The sequence below is a fragment of the Antechinus flavipes genome, chromosome 4 (assembly GCF_016432865.1).
Source record: "Antechinus flavipes isolate AdamAnt ecotype Samford, QLD, Australia chromosome 4, AdamAnt_v2, whole genome shotgun sequence".
In the NCBI taxonomy this organism is placed as follows: Eukaryota; Metazoa; Chordata; class Mammalia; order Dasyuromorphia; family Dasyuridae; genus Antechinus; species Antechinus flavipes.
The window spans coordinates 478,078,002-478,103,415 of record NC_067401.1 but is presented as its reverse complement, the minus strand read 5'-3'; the positions used below and the strand labels follow the sequence as shown (position 1 = coordinate 478,103,415).

Here is a 25,414-nt window from a genome sequence, read left to right as displayed (position 1 = left end):
TGGCCCACTTTGTCCTTGAAGAAGTACGCCTTCTTTGACAGATGGACACGTGATCTCCATCTTCCCCAGTGGCCCTTCCAGCCAAAGCACTCCCTTCCTCCCACCCTCTCCAGTGCAAAGATATGAGCAGAAGCCATGGCCACTCTGTAAAACTTTTATTTAGAAATCTTATCCCCCAATATACTCCTCATACACATACGCAAACACACACATTCTCTCACACACACACACACAAGTGCAAGCACACTCATCACCACCAAAAGGCCTTTTCTCTCCCGGTGCTGCACTCCCCAGTGTTCGCCTCAGTGGTCCTCCAAGGCAACAGTACCAAGGGTGATTCCTCCCTCTCCGCAAGAGAATGCAGAGCCCAGCCAAAATCATCCCATACAGTACATGGACCCAAGGAGCTGCCCCTGGAAAATGTGGGGAGCCACTTACGTACACAGACACAGGGCAGAGACCAGAGGAAATCTGGGCTCCCAGGGGGCCGGGTACCATTGAAATCACAAGTACGACTAGACCCGCTCCCAAAACTTGAGACCAAACGTAGCTGGTAGGCTACGGCCACTGGGTTTTGTCTCATTTGGAGAAATTTGTGAAGATTGTACCATCGTGTCTTTCAGCTACACATACATACATACAGAAAAAGAGAATATTAGTGAAAAAATAGGCAATTTCCCCAAACTGTCACGCTGACCTTTGCTCTCAGAATACTTTCTATCATGACATTGTTTTCCATTTTCCTTCGAATGTTATTTATGCTGAGATTGACTTGTATCCTCCGTGCTATTTTCCCCCAGTAGAATTTAAGCTCTTTGAGGGCAGGCACTGGTTTGTTTTTCATATGTATCCCCAGCAACTGCCACAGTGCCAGACATACAAGAGATGTTTAATGAATGCTTTTTGAATGGAATTGAATTGTCCTCCCAATTTTTTTCAGCTCTTCCTTAGAATTTTCTTATTTCTTCCAGGGGAAAGGAAAAAAAACCAAGTGATTTTTGAGCCTCTGCTAAAGCCTTGGCTACCTCCTATACTGGATCAAGTTGGGTTGACCCTATGATAGGATGTATTTCCATGCTCTCTCCCCAAACTGGATCCATTCTCTGAAAAACCCCTTTCCCTTCCTATTCTCCTCCCCACAGACAGAGACACGCCTCAGCTTAAGAGAGCAAAAGTGTCCAATTGTATCTAATGGCCTCGATTATCCAGAGATTTCAGGCAGAAATAGTTCAGGGTCTAAATTATCTGGATAATGTACATGTGCAGAGAACAAGAGTTCAATGTTACCCAAAGAGTTTGAGCTACAGCAAAAGCCAATGAGGACACCTCTGGAGTGGGGGGAAAATCCACCTTCAGGAGGGATGCTCATAATAATACCCCATTTTGAGGCTTTAATCTTCTTCAACAGGTTTTCACATAGCCTCCAATGGAGTTCATGACCTTCCTGGGAAAGAGATGGGACTCTGATCGTGTCCCATGTGTCACCGAGCCCAGAAACGAGAAGCTGCTGGCAACTCAGAAGGGAAATATGGACTGGAACCCAGAGTCACAGCCTCAGTCTATATTCCAGTTCACCAAGGACGAAGCTCTCTTGTTCTCCCTGGGAAGTGTCCCTCACACCCTTTTTGCTGACCAACCTGCCTTGCTGAAGCTGGACCCCTAAGCTACTCCTTGGCTCTCTCCTGGTTTCCATAGACGTTTTGTGTTTGAAAATAGGAGCCTATCAGGAAGGAGGGCATAAGATGTTAAGCATAAGCTATAGAAAATGGGAGCCCCAGGAGAGGCTGGACCATATTTCCATCTCCCAACTGACATATGGCCACAGACAAATAATTTCACCTTGCTTTCTTCAGCTGTAAGATAGAGACTATTTGATAGCAAAAGATCAACCAAACTTTGAGGGCTGTAAAATGGAAATTATCAAGGTGAGTCATGAGAAGTGGGTCCAAGGAGCTCAGAGCAGAGTTGGGACAGAAACACTGAGAAACCCTCAGTGTCTCTTACCAAGTCAGGCTATTACTATCTGCCCCCCCCCAAAAAAAGGGGGTACCTCTCCAAGAGCAGGCCCAAGTCCCTGTGCCATCAGACAGCCACTGCAGGACCATGGACAGGTAATCTCCTCAGCTCCTTTACACACAGCTGTACCTTGATGCCTGCTGCAGAGCAGGTAAAGTGTCATGAGGTGGCCAGGGCTCAAGCACCCTGACCGGTCCTGCTGCAGAGTGATGGCCAGGCTTTCAGGCAGCACCAAGCAGTCAGTCACGTATGGAAAAAGAAGCCTCCAGGGAGAGAGACAGAAGGGGAACTGGAGTCATCTTGCAAGTTCTGGGGGCCTCTTTCTCCACACAGCTACAGGCAGACCCGAAGTCCAACCCTTCGACCTTACACATAAAACAAATTAGGGAGTGATGAGTCATTTACAAAAAGAATTCTTCACTTTACAAAAGGGGTCACCCTAAGTGTCCTTTCAGTCAGAATTGGTTGTACAAAACTTCAATGTACAGGTTTCTTTCTCAGGAGCATGCTCACCACAGAAAGTGAGGCGCTGGAGGCTGGGGATGCCCAAGGCTGTTTGGGGGATACCCCAGCAGTGGAAGAGCTGGGAGTCTTGCCTACAAGCCAGACCAGGTGTAAGCTCATTCAGGAGAGTCCCCAGCCCTTGCCAGGACAAGCTGGACTCAGATGGACCTGGTGTCTGGAAGGGCAATGAACACAGCCCTCTGTTATACACACTCAGGCTCCCCAGTCTCATTGCCAGTCAGGGAAGGTGCTCGGGATTGGAGAAGAAAGGACGGAGAGAGGCTCCCAAAGCTGAAGCCCCCATGTTACATAGGAAGAGATCTGCCCAAGATCACAGGGCTTGTGAGCAGCAGAACTGGGAGCAGGCTCTGGGAAGATGAGAGCTTAGATAGACCATCTAGTCAGTCCCGATTGGGGAGGGGACTGAGGCCCAGAGAAGGGAAGGTATTTGACCAAGGCCACACAGTAAGTAACAGTTAAATCAAGAACCCGGATCTTTTGAGTCCCAGTTGGGTCCTCAGCTCCCTCAATCACTCCTCCATCTGACTGCTTGGATTTCTACAGTGACTAGAGCCAAAAGTTAGCATCCAGGAACGAGGGGAGCCATCGGTTTCATTCCCAAACCGAGCAAATGCTTTTCCCCCTGGGGTCTTGGACTGTGATCTTGCCGTTGGTGAATGTCGTGATGATGACCGGCCTTCGAGGCTGCTCACAACAATGGGAACCAGAGACTCAGCAGCTACAGACTGTGATGGGGTGAGGGCCAGGACAGAGTGAGACAGAGAACTGGGTACCTGTCCTTCCAGAAGAGGGCGCAGATGCTGCCCCCCTCCGGAAAGTGTTGATTTCCCACCCTCCCCACCATGTCACAGTCCTCAAGTAACCACCAAGGGGAAGAGCCATGGGAGACAGGAGCCCCGGCGACTGGGGTTTGGGCCATCCCAAAGGCCAAAGTCTGAAACAGCACAATTCAGTGTTGTGGGAAAGGACAGGCATAGGGGAGTGCCCGGGGCCTTGGACATGGTCTGGGGATCAGGTGGGGTGTGGGCGGGTAAGTGTCCAGAGGTTCGCAGGGGATAGTGGGAGAGAGATGAGTATTCTTCCTTCTGCACTACCAACCACGCTGTGTCCACACAGGTGCCAACTCCAGAGCCAGAGTGGGCAAAGGCCGAGGATCCAGAGAGAGTCACCAGAGACATCACCCTTCCTCCACAATTCCCATGACACGTGACAGGTTGGGCCAGATGAGCCAGGCCCAAGAAAGGTCATCCTATCCATCCCCCTGCTTCCGGATCAGTCTTTTCCTAGCTTCAGGACCCATCATCCCCCCACTCCCACATCCCGCTCCATCCATTGGCCCTGTGCCGCTCCCCAAGGTCACACCCTCCCGGCCGCACGAGAGCTGCCCTTTGGCAGGGCCCATCACCGCGGGCCGGTGCCCTCGGCAGGCAATAGGGCCGGGTGGAGGCTCCGGGCTGGGTGCTTCGGCTCGGAATCTTCCGTGTAGCTGTCGGGACTGGCAGCGCCGTCCAGGGAGCTGCCGCAGCTGGAGTTGGGCGAGAGAGCGTCGTGGAGGAGGTCGTCAGCGGCCGGCCCCGCCCCGGGGCCTGTCCCGGCTCCTCCGCCGCCGGCACTGCCAGTCCCCGCGGGGTCCTTGGCCACCCGGCCCCGCTGGCTGCCCTCCTCCTCTTGGTCGTTGAGGAGCTTGGCTAAGAAGTTGATGTATTTCATGGCCAGACGCAGTATTTCATTTTTGCTGAGCTTCTTATCGGGGGGATGGGTCGGGATGAGTTTTCGGAGCTCAGCGAACGCCCCATTAACGTTTTGCTGTCTCCACCGCTCGCGGCTGTTGGTGAAGATGCGCCGGACAACCTTGGTGTGGGGGCCTGGGAGGGAGCAGAGAACATGGCCAGTCAGTTGTGCCCACTAACCTTCCCCTGGCTCTTCCCCCCCTTGTCCCCGGCACTGACTCCCACAGCTGAAGGGGAGGGAAAGCGTAATGAACTTTGAGTCAGGAAGATAAGAGTTCAAATTCTGCCTTAGACACTTTACTGTGTGCCTTTGGGCAAGTCACTTAATAAGAACGGCTAGCATTTCTATAGCAGCCTGCAAAGAGCTTTACAAACATCAGCTCAGCCTAGGAGGGAGATGTTATTGCCATCCCCATCTTACTGATGGGGAAACCAGGACTCAGAAGGTAAGTGACTATTTATTGCTCCAGGCCACACAGCTAGTGAGTGCCTAGGGCAGAATTTGAACGCTTTCCTTTCTTCCCCAGGCCAAGGCCAGTGAACTAGCTGCTGTATCACTTCGCATTTAACCTCTCTGGGCTCAATTATTTGCATATAGAAAATAAAATAAGGGGGTTAGACTGGAAGCTCTCTATTGTTTCCTGTGAAGCTGGTGCTCAGCCCAGGCACTGAAATCACAGGAAGCTACAGAGCATCACAAAAAGGGCCTGCAGACTTTTCTTCTCTCTTGTTTCACATGTCTGTCTCTCCACGTCTCTTTTCTCTGTTTATTTTTGTCTTTTTCCTTTCCTCAATTTTTTCAATGTATTACTCTGACTCCAGGCTTCTTGTATCTAACTCTATTTCTCTGTCTCTATCTTTTTCTCTCTTTGTCTTTGTGTCTTACTTTTTGAATCTCTATCTTGGTCTCTCTGTCTCATGTGTGTGTGTTTATCTGTCTGTCTGTCTCTGGCTTTTTCTGTGTCTCTCTGTCTCTCCTTCTGTATCTGTCTCTGTGTGTCTGCCTATCTCTGTCTCTTCCTGTCTCTCTCATTTTGTATTTATGTTTTTTGTGTGTGTTTCTCAGTCTCGGTCTCTTGGTCTCAGTCTGTGTGTGTGTGTGTGTGTGTGTGTGTGTGTGTGTATCAGTTTCTTGCTTTTTCTGTGTCTCTTTGTATCTCTGTCTCTGTTTATGTCTCTGTGTCTCTATCTGTGTCTCTGTATCTGTCTGTCTCTGTGTGTCTGTCTGTCTCTCTCTCTCTCTCTTCTCTCTCTCTCTCTCTCTCTCTCTCTCTCTCTCTCTCTCTCTCTCTCTTTTTCTCTCAGAAAGATCCCTAAAGTAGGAGACCAATCCCTGGGGTTAAAGTTCTAGCTCCTTTTTTGCAGCCGTGATTTGTAGAAGAAGATCTCAGAGGAGTCTTCCAGTCTGAAATCCCAAGATCCCTTGCTGGTCTGACAATCATTGGTTTGTATTCTAAGGTCCTTTCTGGATGTCCTATTTATTTTTTTTTTTATCTAGGATTCCTCAATACTTAGACTCACTTAGGGTCTCTCCAAGTTCTTGATAATTACCTCATAGAATAATGAATCCTGGGATCTCAAATTGCGTGTTAGAGGGGATCTTGAAGATCATTCAGTTCAACCCTTTTATTTTTTTAGATGAAGAGACAAAAGCCCAGCGCAAGCCTGATCTGCCTAAAGTCCCACCGGTAGAAAGCAGCAGTGGCAGGGAATTCTCAAGTCCCTCCAAGCTCCAGCCTCTGACATTCTAAAGCCTCTTGAAGTTCTGACAGTCTTTGTTCTCCAGTCCCTTCTAGGTTGGCACGATCACTCCAAGATCCCTTCTAGCTCTCCCTAATCTCATCCCTTCAGTCTGTGGGAAAACGAATTTTCTGGTGAATGAAATACTATGGCAGGGAGCGAGAGGAGCACAGAGAGGCCCCTCAGGGATCCCTCCAATGCATCCCTCCAATGCCCTTCCTCCATGGGTCAAGCTGGGCTTCCTGCTCTCTGAGGTCCAGGGCAGAAAAACACAGCGCACCTGCTGGGCTGTCCCTACAAGGAAATGGAAGTTGACCCCAGAGTGTCAGCTCTCTGGAGAGGACCGTTCCACCTTAGCTGGGAAATGGGAACCAAAAGCCAGCCGAGACAACGATGCTCTCCACCTGTCAGTCTTCCCTAACATGGATTTCTTCACACCCGCACTCACACCTCCTTCTAATAACTCCCCACATCCTAGAACCTCAGGGAAAGAAGAGATACTGGAGTCTTAGAATCAAAGATTTCCCTTCAACTTACCTGATCTAAAGCTCCCAAATCTCCCAGAACTGCACTGCACATAGTGGGGATTTCACAAATGTCTATTGTGTTGACTTGAGTAGAATTGAATAAGAATTCCCTCATTTTTTACAGACAGGGACACTAAGGCTCATTGAGGAGAATGACTCATCTATGGTCACACAGCTAGTTAAATTAAACTATCTTCTCCTTTCATCCCTTTCTTTCCCTTGCTTCTCTTTTTTCTCTCTTCTTACTTTTCTATCCAACTTTTTTTCATTCCTTCTCTTCAGGGCCTCCACTTTCTCCTGTTTCTCTATTCCTATCTTCTCCTCTGTTTCTCTTAGACAACTGGGTTGGGGGGAGGGATAGCGTGGGATTCACTGAAAGAGTTGGCACAAAGTAGGATGTTTATCGAGTTAAATGGGTAGTTTTTACCCCTTTAAATTTTATTTCCCACCGCCCCCTCCCCCCAGGCCCACCAGTCGGCATCACTCTCTGATTCCGCAACAATCTAGACTGACTAGAAATGCTCCTGAAAGCTCAAATTGAGCTGTGTGAATGACAGAGTTCACACACCTACAAGGGGTTACCCTCCTCTCCCCAAGCTCTGGCCCAACAGACAATGTCTAAAATGAGTCTGGCATTCAGGGCCCTCACCAACTTGGCCCCTACTACCCTTCCAGTCTAATTACAAACTACTGAAGCCTTCTCTATGTCATTATCTCTAGCCACAATGGCCTCCTCATAGGTTCCAAATACCTCTAAACTACCCCTCCAGCCTTGGCCTTGACCACAGAACCTTAAATTTCAATCCCAACTTTACCCAGGGGCACTTTCCACCGGCCCAACTACTTCGTGCTTGGTGAAACAATGTCACCTTTAATTGAACAACAGCTCCAAAGGGGGAGGGGGAGGGAGGGGTGGGATGCGAACTCTAATCTTCCCCCAACTCAAAAAAAGACTGGAAAGGAAACTAGGGAATCTCCCACTAACTGGGGTAGGGAAGCATGACCCATCCCCCAAATGATCCCCGATAGTGTTGGGCCCAGGTGGGCTCATCCTTGATCACTTAGTCCCGCTAATTACAAGCCAGCCTTGGGAGCAAAGGTTTCCTCCCTTCCAGTTGTCTCAGCTAAGCTTCGTTATTTCCACCAGACCCATAGAACAAGACATTAATAAATGTCTGCTTCATTTTACTTAATCTGGCCATTTTCCCAAGGACAGCTTAACTCCATACTCTGCCCTTTTCCTCTCAGCATGGTCATGGGCTTCATCTTTACTTTTGCTAATCCCCACATCCTCACAGCTGGATAAATATCAAGAAAGTTTCAAAAAAAAAATAATAAGGTGATTTGAAGAGTAAAATGCTGAGCTTGGAGCCCGAAAGCTCTGAGTTCAAATACTTCCTCAAAGGGCAGCTAGGTGGAGCAGTGGATAGAGCACCAGCCCTGAAGTCAGGAGGAACTGAGTTCAAAAACTCGCCTCAGACACTTAACACTGTCTAACTGTGTGATCCTGAGCAAGTCACTTCACTCCAATTGCCTCAGAAAAAAAACAAAAAAAACAAAAAAGAGGATACTCTGGTTTCAGACTGGCCCAGAAGACTCAAATACTTCCTCAAAGCTACCAGCTGTCTGAGTCTCAGCAAGTTTTCAAAGGTCATTTAGCCTCAGTTTCTTCATCTGTAAAATGGGGAAATAATACCACTTACTTCAGATTATTATTGTGAGAATCAAAATATAGACAAGATGCCAGGCAAGGCTTAAAATGTTACATAAATACTAGCTTTTTTTTTTTTTTAAGCATTGAGATAGATTTAAAAAAAAAAAAAAGAATCATGCTTCTATAGGGTTTGTTGACTTCCTCATAACTAGAATAGAGAGAATTTAAAGAATATCATCCCCATTTTTCAGAAGAAGAGCCATCTAGTGACTCAGCCAAAGTCACACAGCTAGTAAGAATCAGTCAGGATTACAATAACTCTCATAGTAGTTCATGTTTATGTAGAGTTTTAAGGATCAGAAGAGAGGAAAGGATGGGACAGGACAGGGGAGGACAGAAGAAACCACTTAAGTCAATAACCTCCTTTGCAAAAATGAGGATCTTGGAATGAACTTCAAGGTTCCTTCAGTCTCAAAATCTCTGATTCTTTGATCATGGCTCCCTCACCTCGTACTTGTGAACTTAATTTTTTCCAATTCAAATATAAGACTTTATGTTTCTTCTCATTTCATTATATTTCATTATTAAACTTAATGTTGTAGTCTGTTCTTTTTTTTACATTCTCACTGTTATTCAATGAGGAGAGGAGGGGAGAAGGAGGGGGAGGGGAGGAGATGGAAGGGGAGGAGGAGAAGAGAAAAGAGAGGAGGGGAGGGGAAAGGAAAAAGGAGAGGAGAGACGTAATGGATAAACAGCAGACCTGGGGTCAGAAAAACCTAGATTCCCGCCCCTGCCACATAAGAGCTGTGTGATTTCTCCATTTGCTTAGTGCCCCAAACCATCTTCTAAGATTATAGGCTGCAGAATGGGTGCCAGTCTTCCTTGTTAGATAGAGCATCTTCCTATGTGGGTATTCAAAGTACTGAACACAGTATGTACATTATGTAGTGGAGTCAGAGAGCTCTGAATTCAAATGTTCTCTCAAGCCTTGTCTTACTCTAGATAACTCATTAAAACTGGACTCGAGGCAGCGAAGTGGCGCAGTGGATAAAGCAGCAGCCCTGAAGTCAGGAGGACCTGAGTTCAAATCTGGTCTCAGATACTTAACGCTTACTAGCTGCGTGACCCTGGGCAAGTCACTTAACCTCAATTTCCTCAGGGAAAAATAAAAATAAACTTGTATTATACAGTTTTATATATACATATGTTCTATATACAGCATGTAAGTATATATGAATCTGTATATCTGGGAATATGTACATGTGAGTACCCCAGGTAAAAATCTCTGGGGAGAGGGGGATTCAGAATCGGAATTTCCTCAATTCGGGATTAACTCTCCCGCAATTTCCGGTTTTCGAGATTTGCCTGAGCAGGAGGGGTGGCTCGCGGTCAGTCTGGTTCTGAGGTAGGGCCGAACTCGGGTTCTCCCGGCTGCCAGGCCCGTAGGACCCATCCCTGACTCTCCTTATAAACCGAATAGCTCAAAAACTGTCTCCCCTCGGGAGGGGGAGGAAGGGGGAGGCGAGAAAAGGAGAAGGGAGCCAGGCGGGAGAGGGAGGGGGAGGGGGAGGGGAACCGCGGGGAGGACGGACTCACCGTCATTGATCTCCACTTCGTAGGGCGAGGGTCTCCTCTTGACCCGGTTGTTGCTGGTAAACACCGGGAAGGGGTCTGGCTCCCCGAAAAACCCGCTGTCGGGAAGAGAGGGAAGAGTGAGAAGGGGGCAGATCTATCAGGCTCCACCACCTTCCTGGTAGACTTAGAAATCTCCCACCCACACCGGGCCCGGTGTAAAGGGGTGTGCACTAAAGTTGGGCCCAGATGTCCCTCGCTCCCCTCCCTCCCCTTTCTCTCTAGCGCTCCTCCGTGACCAGCGAAGGCTCAGCAAGGGCTCCCAGAAGTCTAGGGCCCTCTCCCAGCCAGCTTGCGTCGGGAGGGGGGTAAGGAAGAAGAGGGCACACATTCTGCAGAGGAGAGGCCGGGTGCGGGGAGCGCTTTTAAGGGCTTCAGGAACACGGGAGGGGGGAGGGGCAGTGCAGGGTTCTGTCAGAGCTTGGTAGGGTAGAAGGGGAAGAGGAGCCTGCGAACGTCAGACGCCCGGGTTCCCTCTGCCCTGGCATTTTCTATCCGACGCTCTTCCGACAGTCAGGTGGACCGACCAGGAGGGGAGAGGGAGATCCTTTAGGACAGCGGACAGGTACAGAAAATGAGAAACGGACAGAGGGATGGACATAATGAAATGGGACACTCACGGAAGTAGCAAAGGCAAACAGGGAGCGCCCTAGGGAGCCAGAGCAGTGGGAGGATCGAGGAAAGGGAGCCTGACACAGAGACGGAGAAATGGAGAAAGTGAGCCAGCGGAAAAGATACAGAGAAAAAGGGGGAAGGAGAAGGATGAGAAGAAAGAGAGAGACATGGGCTTAGAGACAGAGGGAGAGGAGAGAAAGGGGAGAGAGGAAGAAGAGTGTCCGAAGGTAGGTTCTGAGAAAGGGCAGACACGAACTCAGAATGCATCCAAGCAAGGACACGAATAGGGAGACGTAGCGATCCTCCTTGCTTGCCTTCACACACACACACACACACACACACACACACACACACACACACACTCTCACACTCACACACATACACACTCACATACATACACACACACTCACACTCACACGCACTCACACATTCACAACACACAAACAGAATACACAGATCTGAACACACAAGTACAAAAATGCAATGCACTCGTCCCGAAAACTGCCGGTGATTACGATAAGAGGAGCCTGATCGCCCACACGGAGAGGACACATATGTTGCCAGAGAGCGGCAACACACCTTCCGCTGGCCAACGCAGGCTCAGTCCCCGCAGACCTCCGCTGGACCGGTGGGATCCTCCCGGTTACCACCTCCACCCATCCCCCAACACACAACCCCGATCCCTAGCCTCACAAGCCGATCCTCGATCCCCACCTCCTGGTCCCTATCCCTCTCTCCCGGTGTCCATCCCCACCTTCCTGGTCCCCCTTCCCACAAACGTGTCCCCATCACCACGTTTGGGTTCTCTTTCCCCCACCCCGGCCTGCAAGCCCCTCTCCGGGTCCCAGTCTCCACACGCCGCTCCCTCCGTCCTCCCCTTTCCGGGGCCGCCGATACGAACCTGCTGAGCGAGGCGAGCGGCTGCCCGAGGCCGTAGAGCATGGCCCTGCCCGCGGCGGCAGCGGCCGCCTGTCCCGGGAGCGCGGTGGGGCTCAGCTGCACCATGCGGCCGTCGCTGGGGGGCTCTACTGGGGCAGGCGCCGAGGCCGGGGCAGCGGCGGGTGGCCGACACAGCTCCGTGGTGGGCACCCTCTGGCGCGCCTCTGCGTCGCGGCCCTTTAAGTCGCGGGCGCCGCCCCCCGGGCCGCGGCGGGGGGCCAACTCGATGACGGGGGGGTCGGGGGCCGGACGGCCCGTCTCCTTGGCAACGCCGTTGAGGAGGAGGAGGTGTGGGGGGGGCCGCGGCGGCTCCATGCGGGACTCTGACTCAGGCTCGGGCTCCGAGCCGCCCCCGCCGCCACCGCTGCCGCTAGTCCCCGGGGTTGCATCCCGCGGGGGGTCACTGGGGGGCAGCTCAGCTGGCTGCCGCTCCATCATCCTGCGGGGACACAGACGGACAGGCAGACACAGACGAGGACGGACAGACGGACGGACGGTCACAGGGACGGACACGCAGCGCCCGCAGGCGGGGACAGGAAGCGTGGGGACCCGGGGAGGGGGCGGGGGCGGGGGACAGGGACGGGGAGGGGGAGACACACACGAGGAGGGGGGAAGAGACGACCAGAAGAAAGAGGGGGTTTATTTATTTATTTAATGGGAATGAAAGGAGAACGAGAGAGGGAGGAAAAAACGGAAAAGAATAATTCTCCCCAGAAGAGCAGTGTCCGGTCTGGGGCCCCGGAGGGGAAAGGGTAGAGAGGCGCGGAAAAACGGGTACACAGCCTCCTTTGCCTGCTTTCCTCTCCGTGGGCTTCCCTTGCCCCACTCCCCCCCTCCTCACTCCTCTCGCCCCCTCCCCGCTCTCCTCTTCTTCCTTCTACCCTCCCCCAATCTCCCAATCCCCCTCTCTCCCCTCTTTCTCCCTCTCCCAGCCCCAGCTCTGCACCTTTTCCTGGGGCCTCGGGGACCTGGAACCTCGGAGAATCAACCGAGAGTGAAGAGTGGAGAGTAGAGCTAGGAGGGAAAAAAGAATTCTCCCTTCCTTAATCCCTCAACTCGGTCCCCTTTCCCTCGCGCCGATACGCCCTTCCCCACCCTTCTCCTCTACCCTCCTCCCTCCCATCCGAAAATACGGCCCCCGTGGGGGGCAAGGTGGGGTGTTGCCAGGAACTGGGGCTTCTCGGGATTCCAGGCACTAACAGATAGCAGTAGCTGCGTCCAAATACAGTGGAGAGAGATTATTCCCATTTATACAAGACTCCAACACATACCGAGAGAAAGAAAACTAATGCGCTTCAGAGAAAAAAAAAGAGAGAGAGAGAGAGAGAGAAAAGGGGGGTGTACTTAACGTGCGGTCTAGTCTGTCTACCAGAGTCCCTTTCAGCTGATGGGAGCATTAGTTCACACTCCCTTAGTTTAGCTACGGGCCTGCCTCCCCCTCAAGCAAAACCAATTTTAAGGGACGTCCAGCTACCCGAGGGAGCAAGCCGGCGCAGCCGAACCCAGGGGCTACAGAGGTTCTTAACAGGGGCCGACATCTATGAGCCTCTCCTCATCCTCAGACCGCTGCGCGCCCCCGATCCACACACACCGCAGACCAAACCCCTCGCGGGACCAGGACCAGGCACTCGGACTGGGCAGGCGCAACAACAGCCCATCACTGCCGGAAAACCCGGTGCGTTCGAAGCGTGATTCTGAAAGACGCGAACAATGGCTAGGACCCGGGTACGGGACTAAAATCGACCTGGAGACTGCGGGGGGCAGGGGAGGCTCCCCGATAAGGACCCTGCGGGTGGCTCTGAGGCACAGAACCCCAAGCTCCGTCCCCCTAGCTGGTGCGAGTTTCAGCCGGGGAGGAACTAGGCCTGAAGATCCGAGTCAGAAATTCGCCCCAAGCGGGGCCGCGCTTGCACTGGGGACTGCTAACGAAAGCCTAGGCCAGGGTTTTGATCCAGCCTCGGAGGTAATCCCCCGGGTTCTGAATCTCTCAGCCCTCTTCTTTCCACTCCGGGTCACCCCTAACCCCAGAGGGCCGAGAGGTAGCACACATATGTCCTGGGAAGGGAATGCTAACTGCCCAGATCAGAGGGTTGAAGGGAGAAGATTCTCCCCTACACAAGACTGCCAGGCCTTGTCATAAACGCAAGCCCATCTATGACAAATCTCCATTGAAAACGGAATCGCCAAGGAAGGCCCCAAGCCCAGACTGGCTTTCGGCTACTGGACATAGTGGAGTCGGGAAAGCCTGAATTCGGATCCTGCCCTGGACCTTTGTCGTCCGTGAACTCTTGGGCCGGGCGGTTCGGCTCCCATCGGAGCCTCAGTTGGGGCTTTAAGAAAAGGGGGCGTAAGGTTGCTGGCCCTGCCGCCCTCACGGGGAAAGTTTTGCCTATCTGAAGAGTAGGGGAGACAAATGGGCAAAGGCGTCTCTTTGAGAATGGAATCGGGGTTCGGACAGCCCTGGGAAATAGAGCTGAATAAAGGACGTGGTTAACTTAAGGAAGGGCTATAGATTCCCGGTACTGCGGGTGGCCCGAGAGAACTGGTTGTGGAAAGTTATCGCCCTGAGCACCCCTGCCCGGCTTAGCCCCGATTTGCCTCGACCCTGCCCAGCCCCCGCGCTGCTCTGCCAGTCCCAGCCCTGCCCTCTTTCCGCGCTCGGCCTGCCACGCCAGCTGCAAGCTGAGCCCGCCTACCAAACTCCTCTGTGAGGGTCTGGGGTCTCTACAACACGGTCTCCAGGGGCGCGACCCGGCCCGAACGGCCAGCTCACTGCATTTGAACAGAATCTTTCACAAATAATGTTCCCTAAACTGAATTTGTTTAATTTTATACTGGTGAAAAGAAAACAAACAAGTACAACAACGAATTAAAATAAAATAAAACGAAAAACCGGGTTGGACGAGCGAGACTACATTCGGCCGAAACACTCGGCGTTCGACGTTTGTCTAGGAAGCTTCCTGAGACAAAGACCGGTGTCAGCTAGAACTCGAACATCCCCGGCGGGCAGGCGTAGAAGGAAGCAGCCGGGGCTAAGGGTCCCTCCTGGACTAAGGTAGTCCAAACGCTGCTGACCGTCATCAGAGACTAGCCTGAGCTGGGTGCGGGAGCTTAGCAGCCCCGATCTCCCTGAGCTTATATACAACGGCTGAGGGGAAGTGTCCTGGGCCCGCTCTCCTTCAGGAGACCAACCTGGGCAGAAGCTTGCCCCGGGTAAGGGTGAACGGCCTAGTGAATCTCCCGCCACTTTGGCCGCATTAACCGGACTCCAAGTCCAGGGCTGGGTTCCCTCTGGAAAACTCAGGCTTTGGGCCCCGCTACTCCGCCAGCGGCTTCCTCCCTCTCACCTCCCCCATCCCAGGCAATTTCCCCACCTCCTTAGTCCTGTAGGGCCCCAAATGCCGGATGGTGGTTTGGTCCAGCTCCCTGGGCGGGCAAAAGTGGGTTGGAAGGGCTCTAATCTGAACAGTCGAGAAAGAGAAGCGCTTCCTGGTTTTTATTTTAAAGGGGACAATGAGGGGCGGAGTAGGGACAGTGGCGGTGATGCTCTAAATACCGGGAGAGCAGCCTACACGGCTAGAAAAAACTATCCACAACAATCATCCGAAAGCCAGTACTAATGGATAATAATAATAACAACAATCCCTCAAGAGTTTTCCTCACAGAAATCCTTTGCGATATAACGTTCACGGACCCATTTTACAGAAGAGGAAACTGAGACCCAATGGGAGAAAGTACTTTGATCAAATGGTCATACAATTCGAAACCTGTAAGTAGAGGCGAGTGAACCAGGGCTCCCACAGCAAATCAAATCACACCTCCTCCTCTGTACTCCTCCTTAACGACATCCCGGTCATCAATTCCCGCGGTCATTGTTGTCTATGGACATTAATCTCGCTTGAATCGAGTTTAGCTTCAAGGGACCCAGGATCAAATCCCTAGCTCTGCCATTTTGTCTTTGTGCCCTCAGTGGTTCGGTCGTTTCACCTGCTTTACCTCAGTTTTCTCATTTATAAAATTAGAGATTTAGGTCTCATGGCGCTCTAAATCTCGTGTTTTCTATGCCTCGGAGAGTCGCATATTCTTATTCATCTTATTTTTATTCACCGGTCTTATTCATCCCAGTCCTGTCACAGAGCTCTTGGAATCGTCCTGGATACTTTGCATTTGTCCAATAAACACTTGTTGAATGAATGATTGCCTCCATAAGTGACCTTCTGCCAAGTCTGGTCCCTTGTCTGGGCCTCAGTTTCCCCATCTCTAAAATGATGTGGCTGGACATGATGAACTCTAAGGTTGGGTTTGTAAATATTTATATCCTCTCTTCCTCTCCTACCCTCACTAGATGGCCAGTTTCTTAAGAAAGGAGCTGGGTTTTGCCCATTTGTCTTCACTCAAAATAATGTTTTCGTTTTGTTTTAATGAACTGGGTAGTTTAGACTCTAGAAAATGTCTTCTTTCTAGGACATATAAAAAAGGAACCCATTCCTATAGCTTCCCAAACATCTGGTTAGGGAAGGAGAAAGGTAGAGTTCCCCATCTCCACCTTCCACCTGATGATCTGGCCTGCCCAAGGTCACACAGACAAGAAGCATCGGAGCCAGATTCTCTCTGGACACTGGATTTTACACTCATGGATGAGACGCCTACCAGTTTCTGTCCTCCTCCCCATCCAGAACAGCAGAACACCCTTGGAAGGGACAGGACTGACCAATGATGAAAGCTGCCTGGAATATTAACACCAAATACCCAGCAGGATAAAAGGGGAGCAGGGAGAAGAATACCACACTAAAACCACCAATCTTTGCCCACCCAGTCTCTGGGAGATTGAGGACTAAGCAGTGGAACCCCAAGAATACTTGGCTCCCCCAAGACAGTTCTGGCACTGGCCTCCATGACTGGGTGTCCTAACCTAAAGTAGGCCCAAGACCTCCATTCGGACTCTGCATATTGCACCCTCCGGCCAATCCGAATTTCAGAATGAAGTGGCAATTAACTATGGATCTAGCAAAGCTTTGGAAACTCTATAAGCCTTGGGGACTTCTAACCCAGAGGCAATTCCAAATTAGTGAGAGTGTAGTTGTCTCCACACACCTCCTACAAGCCTAGATAATCCCCCCAAATTTATCTCACTTTCCCCTAATAGGGATGTTGTATGTTTGTCTCTCTCCCCACCCGGCTCTCAATGTGGAAGCTCCTTGAAGACACGACCTGGGTTATATTTATCTTTATCACTCCAGTGGCAGAACAGGAACCTAGGTGTTTAATAAATATTCCTTAAATTCGATTGAACTTTTACAAAAGAGGAAACTGAAGGAGCCTAAAGGAGTGACTTGTCCAAAGTCACAAGCAGATCAATAGCAAAGACAGAAGCAAATCCTTCAAACCCTGACTGTCCTGACCCTCCTAATTCGCCATCCCCAAACCAGCATCTTCATGCCCATACTTCTGCCTGATGATTACCACCGTCCCCATTATACTTTTAGACTCCTCGGTTTGATAAGATCTCCTTCAATTGCCACCTTCTAAGGGAAACCTTCTCTGATCTTCCTAATCGACAGTGTTCTCATACTCAATTTATCTGCAATTAAACGTTTCCTTTACGCATTCTATTCCCCAATAGAATGAAAGCTTTTTGAGAACAACGGTCGTTCTGCATCCTTTTAATTTTGTATTCCCATTGCCTAGGTCGGTATGGGTGCCGGGGGAAAAAAATGTCTCCTGAATGTCTTCGAATCCTAGCCCCGCTTCGTACTAAGCTGGACCCTTCCTGGTGGCCAGGGTAATTCCGCCCCACCCCCGGTCTTGAAATTGCTCTGAATAAATATTGTATTACATTGAATTGAATCGTCTGGTCCTTCCTGAGGCAGGGGGAAGAATTCCTTCTCCCCTGCTTCCTTTCCAAGGCCAAGAAGCTGAGTGGTCGTTAGCACTGCCCTCCCCAGTCAGAAGTACTCCCAGCTTGGAGCCGCGGGGTCACCCTGTCCCCCAGGAGCATTTGAGTCTCCTTTTAACGGCAGCCCCTCCCAACACAGACACAGACACACCGTCCCTTCCCCTCCCCCCGCTCCAGTTTAGGAGCGGTCAGACTCACCTGGGGCATATTTAAAGGGGTAGGTTCCTAGCTGTCCGTTCTCCACCTCTCCCCACTGCGGGGGGCGGGCCGGTAGGGGGAAAAGACTAGCGGGGTCCTCCGTCTCCACCTCCCTCTGTGGAAGGCAATGGCAGCGGCCTACTCCGGTGCGGCCTGCCAAGCGAGGAGGGCCGGGAGGTTCCAGGAAAGGTGGGGGTGGGGAGAGGAGAGGAGAGGAGAGAGAGAGAGAGAGAGAGAGAGAGAGAGAGAGAGAGAGAGAGAGAGAGAGAGAGAGAGAGAGAGAGAGAGAGAGAGAGAGAGGTCAGTCTCTCGGCCGATTATCCACGTGTCCCCCTCCAAGCCCCAGGGATCTAGACGGATATAGAAAACACGCCCCATTGAGCAAAATCCCGCTTCCAGGGTTAGTGTATATGGGAGGGGGTCCTTTGGGGTTCCTGGGCACACGGACCCCACAAAAGTTTCCAGCCCTCACCAATCAGAAACAGAAGCACCTCCCACTCTGGAGACACCCCAACCTAGACCGGTGCAGCCCCGGAGTCCCGGCGCTCTCGGAGGCCCAGCGGTTCCCGGGCCCAGCTCAGTCTGACCAGTGCCCCGTGCTGCCCTGGCCCAGCCCGCCTCTGAGGGGCGGATCCTTCTTTGTGTGTCCAGCTTGGAGAGCTGGGTCTGCCCAAGGGGCACCCGCTAGGAGGAGGCCGGGGGAAAGCCTGCCGGAGCTTCTGGAGCCTGGAAGGTTGGGGCGGAGTTTAGGGAACATGGGACCCATTGGGAAAACGAGATCCCCTAGACCCAGAAATTGAGGGGGGGGGGGGTCTTGCTAGAGTTCCATGGCGGAGCCGACACTAGGACCAAGGGAGAGTTTCTCTTTGCCAGCCTAGTAAGGAGCGGGCAGAAGGAGCCCCGGAGAAGGGCCCGTTCAACGTAACTAGGGGCAGGTTGGGAGACTTGAGGGGCTGTGGTGGTCGAGTCGTCCTTTCTCCGATCCACCGAAGATACGGCTCTCAGAGCTCCAGCCGCCCAGCTTTGGGGCTAGTCCGAAGCCAACCCGCTTCGGACGCCGGGAGCGCGAGGGAGGCTCCCTTACCGTGTAGGGCAACGGCTGGGGGAGAATGACCCTGAAAGTCATTCCTTGGCTTGATCCTGTCCGCCATTCCTACGTGAGGATTTAGGAATACTAACTGCCTTTGGGGATCGCTTTCACATTTGCAAAGCGCTTTCCTCACAATTCTGAGCTCAATTTCCCGAGCTCTTCCCTTCTCTCCCTCCATTTCTCCTGTTAGGAAAATTCCCCAAACGAAAACGAAAAGAACCCCCCGAATCTCACCACGGAGACCCCTGCCGTGGAGGCGAGGGCGTCTTCCTACGGTGAAAAGTGGAAGGCTGGGCGGGTGGAAGCCATTGTCAGAATTATCTCGGGCAAAAGGGAATAGGAGGGTGGGGAGAGAGCCTGCCCTGCTGCGGAAAAACAAGATGGTTTTTATTTTATTAGAGGCCTTAAAGTGGCATTTTGGTGGACCAGAATCTCGGGGTAATAAAGAGGGGCCCCGTCCTCCACCTGTGTAGACGCCGCCTTCAAGCAAATAATCTGGATAATTTTGCCCGGGTTCTCCTAAGGAGCTTATTCTCTCGGGCTCTGGATTCACACTGAATTTGCGGTAGGATGGGGAAGGAAACTGCTCTTCTTCTGGTCCTCTGCTTCTGCCTCGGGAGAGGCAGAATCGTCTCCCGGCTTGGCCAGAGACCCCTCCCTCCTTTTGGCGCTGATCGCGGCTCCAGCCAGAGCAGGCAACCCGGGAGGAAACGGAGCCTCCCTTCTCTGCGGAAAAGGAATCCGGGAGAAGGTCCTTGCGGCACAAAGCGCTTTGTTCCTGGCCAGACGGGGGCCCAGGACCCCTCTCAGTCCGAGAGACCGAGAAAGGGAGTAAAAACCAAAGCGTTCCCAAGCTTTCGTTTTCCTCGGGCAATGAAAATCTTGGCCGAATTGGCAAAGAACTGGCGGCCTCCTGACCGCCCTCAGACACAGATGCGGAGATTTCGATCACGGGGTTGGGGCTAGCCGGGGCTCCGAGCTTGGGGAGGGGTGAGTGGGCGTGAGCGAGATTCTCCGGCCAAGGGTGCCGATACTTTACACTGGACGGGAGCTAGCCCGGGCAGGTGCTCTAGCCCAGCGAGCAAAAAAAGACCTGAAATGCACCAGCCCTGAAATTGACCAGCCCTAGGAAGGCCCCTCCTGGCCAGGCGGGGAGGGGGTCCTGCTGGGGAGGGGAAATTTGCTGTGGAGCGTCGCCAGGCTCCGAGAGAAGAACGGTCTGCAGGACAGGGGAGGGAAACACTCGAACCCGGCCCTGGTCCCTTCTGTCAAATCTGCCCCAGCCCAGAGCCCAGAGCCCCACCACCCTCTCCGGAAAAGGACGAATACCAAGGTACTGCCCATCCACTGGGCGTCCGACACTCCGAGCTGCCATCGGTCCCCCAGGAAACCATTGTCAGGAATAAACCAGGAAGCCCCGCGAGGCGCCCCGGACCCCCGGCCTGGGCGCACACAAACACACGCACACACATACCAGCACACGGACAGAATCGCCACCTGATTCGGAGGAGGGTTCTAGCCCGGTTCTAACCCGCCCCAAATCCCGCACCCAAGGTCTCCTACTGGACCCCAGCCCGGCGGCTGAGAGCACACACTGCCGGTGCTACACCGCCACACACGAACCCGCACCCCGACGGCTCGGCTAGCCAGGCCAGAGGACGAGCCCAGGTGGTCACACACACGCACGCACACACACACACACACAACCGGTCCCGTGGCGGTGGTCACGAGAGGGCCCGGCCCGGCTGACAGCCCGCACACACAACCCCCGCACAGACCCACACTGCCACAATCTGGACGCACGCATACAACTAAGAAGAAGAAATAAACACCAACCACCGTCTTGCGCATTTCTGTATATTGCGTAAGAAAAAAAGGGGAAGGAAGGAAAAGGGTCTGGGAGGCGGGGGCCCGGTGGATGGGGGGCGGGGTGGGGGGCGCGGCGGTTAAAACACACACTCACACCATGGAAAGGAAGCTGGGAAAATAGCCCGGTGCAGATTGAGGAATAGAAGAGGGGTGGGGAAAGGGGGGGGCGGTCGGCGTGGGGGTGTCCCGGGCTTCTCGTAGGAATAAAGGCACGGGTGGGCTACTCACCGTTCTGCGCGGCGGAGCCATTTTCCGGCCTATTCGCGGGTGCGCCCCCCTCCCTTGCCCGGCCTCCCTCCTTGTCCGCCCCCCCTCCCGCCCCCGCCCCCGCGCGCCGCGGCGCTGGTGGCTTTGCCACATCCACATTCGTTCTAATCCCACCTCACGTCCCTTTCCTACTTAGCATGGCGGGCGGAGCGGGCGGGCGGGCGGCCCATGTGCGCGGCCGAGATAAGGCGCCGCCGCGGGCCCGCCGGCCCCTGATAAGCGCCGCGGCCCATTACGGGCCGAATGATTCATTAGACTTTGGCAATTTCATCCAAGGGGAGCGGAAAATGATTGCAGGGCGTTGTGCGGGGTGGGGGGTGGGGGAGACTGAGGAGGGGGCCCGGGCCTTTCCAGAGACACCCGCGGCCACCACTCACCGGACCCACGGCCAGGATTGGGCGGCCTCGACCCCCACGGCGCTCTACGAACGGTGCCCAGAGACCTGGGACGCCCCCAGCTAGACCAGCTCTGCTCCCGCAGCCGCCCCCGTTCTGGATAAACGCAGACCCACTCCCGCGTCCCTAGTTCGGAGCCCCAGGAAATCCCTGGGGCCCGAGGAAGGAAGGGGAACAGCGGTCAATGGCTGCAGGGCTCTCGGGGCTCCGTCGTGCAGGCCCTGGGCTCACTTCCCCTTCTGTGCATGTCAGAGCCGAGGCGGGATGGGGCGGGCTAAGCCATAAGCCAGGAACCCCAGGGCTGGGGCAGCTCAGACAGACGCGGGACAGCGCCACCGGGAGAAGGTCCTTGCGGCACAAAGCGCTTTGTTCCTGGCCAGACGGGGGCCCAGGACCCCTCTCAGTCCGAGAGACCGAGAAAGGGAGTAAAAACCAAAGCGTTCCCAAGCTTTCGTTTTCCTCGGGCAATGAAAATCTTGGCCGAATTGGCAAAGAACTGGCGGCCTCCTGACCGCCCTCAGACACAGATGCGGAGATTTCGATCACGGGGTTGGGGCTAGCCGGGGCTCCGAGCTTGGGGAGGGGTGAGTGGGCGTGAGCGAGATTCTCCGGCCAAGGGTGCCGATACTTTACACTGGACGGGAGCTAGCCCGGGCAGGTGCTCTAGCCCAGCGAGCAAAAAAAGACCTGAAATGCACCAGCCCTGAAATTGACCAGCCCTAGGAAGCCCGCCCGAGTCCAGCGGAGGGGACGAGCCAAGCAGGCCCCTCCTGGCCAGGCGGGGAGGGGGTCCTGCTGGGGAGGGGAAATTTGCTGTGGAGCGTCGCCAGGCTCCGAGAGAAGAACGGTCTGCAGGACAGGGGAGGGAAACACTCGAACCCGGCCCTGGTCCCTTCTGTCAAATCTGCCCTAGCCCAGAGCCCAGAGCCCCACCACCCTCTCCGGAAAAGGACGAATACCAAGGTACTGCCCATCCACTGGGCGTCCGACACTCCGAGCTGCCATCGGTCCCCCAGGAAACCATTGTCAGGAATAAACCAGGAAGCCCCGCGAGGCGCCCCGGACCCCCGGCCTGGGCGCACACAAACACACGCACACACATACCAGCATACTGACAGAATCGCCACCTGATTCGGAGGAGGGTTCTAGCCCGGTTCTAACCCGCCCCAAATCCCGCACCCAAGGTCTCCTACTGGACCCCAGCCCGGCGGCTGAGAGCACACACTGCCGGTGCTACACCGCCACACACGAACCCGCACCCCGACGGCTCGGCTAGCCAGGCCAGAGGACGAGCCCAGGTGGTCACACACACGCACGCACACACACACACACACAACCGGTCCCGTGGCGGTGGTCACGAGAGGGCCCGGCCCGGCTGACAGCCCGCACACACAACCCCCGCACAGACCCACACTGCCACAATCTGGACGCACGCATACAACTAAGAAGAAGAAATAAACACCAACCACCGTCTTGCGCATTTCTGTATATTGCGTAAGAAAAAAAGGGGAAGGAAGGAAAAGGGTCTGGGAGGCGGGGGCCCGGTGGATGGGGGGCGGGGTGGGGGGCGCGGCGGTTAAAACACACACTCACACCATGGAAAGGAAGCTGGGAAAATAGCCCGGGTGCAGATTGAGGAATAGAAGAGGGGTGGGGAAAGGGGGGGGCGGTCGGCGTGGGGGTGTCCCGGGCTTCTCGTAGGAATAAAGGCACGGGTGGGCTACTCACCGTTCTGCGCGGCGGAGCCATTTTCCGGCCTATTCGCGGGTGCGCCCCCCTCCCTTGCCCGGCCTCCCTCCTTGTCCGCCCCCCCTCCCGCCCCCGCCCCCGCGCGCCGCGGCGCTGGTGGCTTTGCCACATCCACATTCGTTCTAATCCCACCTCACGTCCCTTTCCTACTTAGCATGGCGGGCGGAGCGGGCGGGCGGGCGGCCCATGTGCGCGGCCGAGATAAGGCGCCGCCGCGGGCCCGCCGGCCCCTGATAAGCGCCGCGGCCCATTACGGGCCGAATGATTCATTAGACTTTGGCAATTTCATCCAAGGGGAGCGGAAAATGATTGCAGGGCGTTGTGCGGGGTGGGGGGTGGGGGAGACTGAGGAGGGGGCCCGGGCCTTTCCAGAGACACCCGCGGCCACCACTCACCGGACCCACGGCCAGGATTGGGCGGCCTCGACCCCCACGGCGCTCTACGAACGGTGCCCAGAGACCTGGGACGCCCCCAGCTAGACCAGCTCTGCTCCCGCAGCCGCCCCCGTTCTGGATAAACGCAGACCCACTCCCGCGTCCCTAGTTCGGAGCCCCAGGAAATCCCTGGGGCCCGAGGAAGGAAGGGGAACAGCGGTCAATGGCTGCAGGGCTCTCGGGGCTCCGTCGTGCAGGCCCTGGGCTCACTTCCCCTTCTGTGCATGTCAGAGCCGAGGCGGGATGGGGCGGGCTAAGCCATAAGCCAGGAACCCCAGGGCTGGGGCAGCTCAGACAGACGCGGGACAGCGCCACCGGGACAAGGGCGCCCCCGGGAGCCGTCTGCAAAACGCACGCAGTCGGGAGAGACGGCGATTCAGGGACACTCGCTTCCCGAGAGAGTCCACTGAGGCAGTAGACTTAGGGAAGCTCTAGCAGACAGCGCTAACCACCGCGGCCATGGTTGGGCTCGGACACGGAAGGAGGAGCACCATCAGACACTAGTTGGACGGTTGCTTGTCACACTGACGGTCAGGAGGTTGGGGGAGTAATGGATCTCTCTATTTTGCCACAGGAGCACCTATCTATTGAGCCCTCGTGGGCCTGGACTCTGCCGCTGGTCCTGAGAGAAACCACACAGAAAAAAGTGGGGTTCATCGAAGGCCTGAGCAGCTGCGTCAGAGCTAAGCAAGCTAGCAGACGATATTTACCAAGTAGAAGGAGCAGTCCAGTCTCATCCAACTCGAATTTTGTGAACCCTATTTGGTTTCTTGGCAAAGGATTCTCAGATCTCTGTCCAGCTCAAACCTCTCTTCTTCTTTTTTTAATTAAAGCTTTTTATTTACAAAACACATGCATGGGTAATTTTTCCACATTGACCCTTGCAAAGCCTTCTGTTCCACCCTCTTCCCCCCACCCCCTCAGACCTCTCTTCTGAGCAGCAATCTTACATTATCTGAACTTCCTGTTGGCCATCTCAAATTAGTGTCGAAGACAAAACTCATTGAGCCCCCCCCAAAAATCTCCCCTTTCCCAAATTTCTCAGTGGACAGCACCATCATCCAGCCACCCAACCCCATGCCCCAAATCTAATCTGTTGCTGAGTCATCATTTCTACCTTCACAACATCTCTCGAATATGTTCCCTTCTTTCCACTCAAGTGGCTGCCATCCTAGTGCTGGCCCTTGCCATGTTTCACCTGGGTGATTCTACTAGTCTGCTGGCAGGCTCCCCACCTGGAGTCTCTTCACTCTAGACCATCCCCCACTCAGCTGTCAAAGTGATATTATTTCTGGTTTGACTGTACCAATCTCCTACTCAGTAAACTCTAGTTTGAGAAATATCATTACCTCCAGGTCCAAACCTCTGGTTGCCTTTAATATCCTTCACAATTTCTCCTATTTCTACCTTTACCATCTTTTTACACTTTATTCCTCTTCATATACTCCAGGTTCCAGTAACACTGGTTTTCTCACTGTTCTTCATAGTAACAACTAAAATTTATATAAAGTTTTAGGCTTCCTAAAGCACACTAAAAAAAAAAAAAAAAGACTCACAATAATCTTGGAAAGCTGATGCTATTATTATTTCCACTTTATTTTGGAAAACTGAGGTAAAATGGTTCAATGACTTACTTTGCACAGGGTCACACAGCTAAGAAGTGTCTAAAGCTGTTGGACTCAGATGTCCCTGACTCCACCTTGAACCTGCCTCCAATTCCTTGCATTTTTATTGGTTGAATTTTATGCCCTCCTTCTCTCTGTCTCATGGTTTCTGTGGCTTCCCTAGGTTCCATTAAGACTCAATCTAGGAGTGGAATCAAGATAGGAGAATAAAGAGAAGCATAGCCCAGTTCTTTCAATATAACTTTTTCATAAAAATTTAAAAACACACTAGCCCAGTGCTGACAGAGAAATCCAGGAAAAAATTCGAGTGAATCATTTTTCCAGCCCACGTTGGCTCAGAGAGACAGAGAGGTTTGCAGAACTGATGGATTCTGGCTAGAAACCTGCCACATGGGCAAAAATACAGGAACAGGTGCCAACTGGCAGCTTTGTTGTTCACTAGGCAGTTCTGTGGCACAGATTCAGGATGCACTGAAACCTATGCCTAGGGGCTAGAAGTGGCATCGAGATATG

General features: G+C 53.5%; 1 protein-coding gene across 7 annotated transcripts; it reads right to left on the bottom strand.

The window, feature by feature from the left end:
* Window positions 1-140: 140 nt before the first annotated feature.
* TAL1 (TAL bHLH transcription factor 1, erythroid differentiation factor) lies at window positions 141-25,175 on the bottom strand. Of its 7 annotated transcripts, XM_051999769.1 has the most exons (6): window positions 22,822-25,175; window positions 17,473-17,625; window positions 12,325-12,392; window positions 11,341-11,817; window positions 9,789-9,883; window positions 141-4,406 (listed from the first exon to the last, which is right to left on the bottom strand). In XM_051999769.1, the coding sequence occupies exons 4-6, from the start codon at window positions 11,814-11,816 to the stop codon at window positions 3,943-3,945; spliced, it is 1,035 nt and encodes a 344-aa protein (XP_051855729.1). In that variant the 5' UTR covers window position 11,817; window positions 12,325-12,392; window positions 17,473-17,625; window positions 22,822-25,175; the 3' UTR covers window positions 141-3,942. The 7 variants fall into 7 exon arrangements, with proteins under 7 accessions (XP_051855729.1, XP_051855727.1, XP_051855723.1 ...); XM_051999767.1 differs by lacking the exon at window positions 12,325-12,392 and having other exon boundaries at window positions 22,053-25,174; XM_051999763.1 differs by lacking the exon at window positions 12,325-12,392 and having other exon boundaries at window positions 22,822-25,174.
* Between the last annotated feature and the right edge of the window lie 239 nt (window positions 25,176-25,414).